Source organism: Lucilia sericata, unplaced genomic scaffold, assembly GCF_015586225.1.
Source record: "Lucilia sericata isolate MDLA Ls3-8-SP2 unplaced genomic scaffold, ASM1558622v1 Contig006251F_arrow, whole genome shotgun sequence".
NCBI lineage: Eukaryota > Metazoa > Arthropoda > Insecta > Diptera > Calliphoridae > Lucilia > Lucilia sericata.
Window position 1 is genome coordinate 3,253 of NW_023997718.1, and position 3,924 is coordinate 7,176.

Below are 3,924 nucleotides of genomic sequence, written 5' to 3' on the forward strand. Positions count from 1 at the left end.
ATTTGTTAACTATAACCAGACCAATTTATATTTAGAAAATCTTGTAGAGATAATCTTAATCAAACTGCCATTAACTAATGTATTTCAGTTAAAATTTTTAATACAATTAACTCATTAAAATACGAAAAAAAGAAACATTTAATAATAATGTTAATATTTGTTGGCAAAAGTTTAAATAAAATAATAATTTATTTCATTTATAGAAATATTGTTAGCAGTGAAAACGTTTACACATTATGTTAAAATTAAAGACATTTACAATAAAATTTATTTTTACAATATTACTTTTAAAATTAATTTTTCTGCAAATGACGCACTCACTAACAGTGAAATTTACAAAATTTTATTGTTTTGAATTTGACAAACCTTTTGCCGATATACCAAAATGTTATTTGAAGGTATTAGCACGCGATAAGGTTGGTCTCAATCTGCATGTACGGCTGCATCAGGTGCCAGTGCCTAATGTTTCGGTAAGTGTTTTTTTTTAGTTAATATATGTATTTGTGTTTTGTTTAAACTATATATTTGTTTTAGGTTAATGCTGCATTTTTGATTAAAGGTTCCACCCAGAACTATCGTCCATTTCTTTATAATACTACTTTGGATTTTTGTAAATTTTTAAAAAATCCCAATCGTTATCCTTTCTGGAAAATAGTATATTTCATTATAAAACCTTCTTCAAATATTAATCACACATGTCCCTATAGTGTAAGTTTCAAATAGTTTATGTTAACAGAACAATTATTTTTAATGCATTATATTTCTATATGTATATTTAAAGCATGATATAATAGTACAACGTCTAATTTTAGACAGCAGCATGTTTAAATTTATTCCCTTTCCATCTGGGGATTATTTGGTGATTTTAAAAGTTGCTGCCTACAATGATTATAAAGCCGAAGTTCGAGCATATTTCAGTATAAAAGAATAAACTAACTTTTACTAATATTCCCTCTTTAATATTGGTTTGTTTTGGCGAAATTCAACTAAAATATTGACCATTGTCGCAGGCAGTTTGGTATTGAAAATAAGCAAAATTGGTTTACATCGGGAAGAGTTATAAAGAGTTTGACACACTTATATATTTCGTACAATTTCGGACAAACAATTTTGTGGTGCGTTAATACGAAGTAGTGTGCTTAGGAAAAAACCAATTTAATTGATTTCTTTATTCTGTCTGTCTGTCTGTCTGTCTGTCTGTCTGTCTGTCCATCTGTCAGTGTGTCTGTTTAAATCAATTTACTGATCACCACAGATATTTTCGGGACCCAAATCTTCAATAATTCTATCAGACATGCATGCGCACTCTACAGATAGAAATTTTCAACATAACCAGGTGAAATTTGCCACATACTTTTCCTTTGACGAAGTCAATTGAAAGCGGTTAAAATCAGCCCATTATTTCGAATAGCCCCCATAGAACCGTACCCACCGAATAGGGCTTTTGAACTCATATATACGTTAAATGTTCTTATACCAAGCTAAAAATCGACAAAACTAACAGATTTCGTAATGATCATTTGACCCTATGTCCCCTTCAGAAAATGACTTGATCGTCAATATTCACTTATAGACAGTAATATCATGATGATATTATGAATACATAACTGATGTAGGCGTAAATCCCTCTACCTCTAACTGATGTAGGCGTAAATCCCTCTTAGTTAGTTAGTTAGTTAGCTAGTTAGTTAGTTAGTTAGTTAGTTAGTTAGTTAGTTAGTTAGTTAGTTAGTTAGTTAGTTAGTTAGTTAGTTAGTTAGTTAGTTAGTTAGTTAGTTGTTAGTTAGTTAGTTAGTTCGTTAGTTAGTTATTAGTTCGTTAGTTAGTTCGTTAGTTAGTTAGTTAGTTCGTTAGTTAGTTAGTTAGTAGTTAGTTCGTTGTTAGTTGTTAGTTAGTTGTTAGTTAGTTCGTTCGTTAGTTTTAGTTCGTTAGTTAGTTCTTGTTAGTTCGTTCGTTTTAGTTCGTTAGTTCGTTAGTTCGTTAGTTTTCTTCGTTCGTTCTTTCGTTTTTTTCGTTCGTTTTTGTTAGTTAGTTGTTTGTTCGTTCGTTTCGTTTCGTTCGTTGTTCGTTTCGTTCGTTCGTTCGTTCGTTCGTTCGTTCGTTCGTTCGTTCGTTCGTTCGTTCGTTCGTTCGTTCGTTCGTTCGTTCTTCGTTCGTTCGTTCGTTCGTTCGTTCGTTCGTTCGTTCGTTCGTTCGTTTTCGTTCGTTCTTCGTTCGTTCTCAGTTTCGTTCTTCGTTCGTTCGTTCGTTCGTTCGTTCGTTCGTTCGTTTCGTTCGTTCGTTCGTTCGTTCGTTCGTTCGTTCGTTCGTTCGTTCGTTCGTTCGTTCGTCGTTCGTTCGTTTCGTTCGTTCGTTCGTTCGTTCGTTCGTTCGTTCGTTCGTTCGTTCGTTCGTTCGTTCGTTCGTTTCGTTCGTTCGTTCGTTCGTTCGTTCGTTGTTCTTCGTTCGTTCGTTCGTTCGTTCGTTCGTTCGTTCGTTCGTTCTTTGTTCGTTCGTTCGTTCTTCGTTCGTTGTTCGTTCGTTCGTTCGTTCGTTCTTCGTTCGTTTCGTTCGTTCGTTTTCGTTCGTTTCGTTCGTTCGTTCGTTCGTTCGTTCGTTCGTTCGTTCGTTCGTTTCTTCGTCGTTCGTTCGTTCGTTCGTTCGTTCGTTCGTTCGTTCGTTGTTCGTTCGTTCGTTCGTTCGTTCTTCGTTTCGTTCGTTCGTTCGTTCGTTCGTTCGTTCGTTCGTTCGTTTCGTTTCGTTGTTCGTTCGTTTCACCACTGATGATGATGATGGTGGGTATATAAACAAGTTTTTGGTATAATCGCAATACGAAAACAATGCCAGTAAATTAGTTTGTGCATAAACTGTAAACGTTTTAATAACGAATAACTTTTAATTGAAAAATAAAATTTCAATCATAAACAAATTCGACATGAAAGTATTTAGAACGTTAATAGTGAAAATAATATTTCTAATATTATGCTTTAAAAATATAACTTTCATTACAGCAGTAACTATAAAATTCACAAAAATTGAGTGCAATGAATTTGATAAAACATTTATTGCTTTCAAAAGTTGCTATTTAAAGGTTTGGAATCGTAATAATATTGGTTTAAATCTACATGTACGCTTGTTAAAAACACCAGTTGATAATGTAATGGTAAGTTGATATAATACCTTAAATTGCGGCAAAATTTTTGTGATTGAAATAATATTTTTAGGTTAATGCTGGTTTCTATATAAAAACCTCTTCACAAAGATATAGTCCATATATGTATAATACAACATTAAATTTCTGTAGATTTGTGAAGAATCCAAATCGTTATATACACTGGAAATTGTTGTATTACATTATAAGGGATAATTCAAATGTTAATCATTCGTGTCCTTACAATGTAAGTGATTGTTTTTTTTTAATAAATTTGATTAATTTTTTATATTTTCTTATCTCAAGCATGATTTAATCGTTAGTAATTTATCGCTTAATTCACAAATGTTACTACCTGTACCATTACCCACGGGGGATTATTTGGTCAAATTTCAGGCTGGTATACATAAGGATTTAAAGGGAGCAGTTTCGACTTATTTTAATGTAAAAGAGTGAAAGCTTTACCTAATAATTTTATAACTAATTTTTGTGAATGAAATAAACAATTTTAAGTAAACTTGGTAATGAGCAGTACTTACACAGAAACTTACTGATGACTTACATATAATCATATACGTAAGTACTTATTTTGAGTTTTGCCGTTTTATTTGATGATGCTTTAAAATTCTGTTCTCGTCAAGTTTCTTTCTGTGCTTAAAGCAAAACAACCTTTTATATACTTATTTGTAAGTACTTATTTAAGCATTTATTTGTAAGAGATCGTCTTAAAATAGTTATTAGTTGGAAATTTTTGTAAGTTTTTGCTGGGTATATTATGAAATGCTTTATAATTT

The 3,924-nt window shown here is 31.9% G+C and overlaps 2 protein-coding genes across 2 annotated transcripts; both read left to right on the plus strand.

Annotated features, from left to right (window-relative positions):
* Nucleotides 1–308: 308 nt before the first annotated feature.
* Nucleotides 309–931, plus strand: LOC119615613. The gene is made up of 3 exons (XM_037971622.1): nt 309–470; nt 535–708; nt 782–931. The coding sequence occupies exons 1-3, from the start codon at nt 309–311 to the stop codon at nt 929–931; spliced, it is 486 nt and encodes a 161-aa protein (XP_037827550.1).
* Nucleotides 932–2,914: 1,983 nt separating this feature from the next.
* LOC119615612 lies at nt 2,915–3,586 on the plus strand. Its single transcript, XM_037971621.1, has 3 exons — nt 2,915–3,142; nt 3,204–3,377; nt 3,437–3,586. The coding sequence occupies exons 1-3, from the start codon at nt 2,915–2,917 to the stop codon at nt 3,584–3,586; spliced, it is 552 nt and encodes a 183-aa protein (XP_037827549.1).
* Nucleotides 3,587–3,924: the final 338 nt, after the last annotated feature.

Excerpts from the sequence above, each read along its gene's own strand:
- LOC119615613 (XM_037971622.1), top strand. The coding sequence starts at position 309 with ATGACGCACTCACTAACAGTGAAATTTACAAAATTTTATTGTTTTGAA. Across the intron at positions 471-534 it reads TGCCAGTGCCTAATGTTTCG|GTTAATGCTGCATTTTTGAT; the intron begins GTAAGTGTTTTT and ends TATTTGTTTTAG. Across the intron at positions 709-781 it reads ATCACACATGTCCCTATAGT|CATGATATAATAGTACAACG; the intron begins GTAAGTTTCAAA and ends GTATATTTAAAG.
- LOC119615612 (XM_037971621.1), top strand. The coding sequence starts at position 2,915 with ATGAAAGTATTTAGAACGTTAATAGTGAAAATAATATTTCTAATATTA. Across the intron at positions 3,143-3,203 it reads CACCAGTTGATAATGTAATG|GTTAATGCTGGTTTCTATAT; the intron begins GTAAGTTGATAT and ends TAATATTTTTAG. Across the intron at positions 3,378-3,436 it reads ATCATTCGTGTCCTTACAAT|CATGATTTAATCGTTAGTAA; the intron begins GTAAGTGATTGT and ends TCTTATCTCAAG.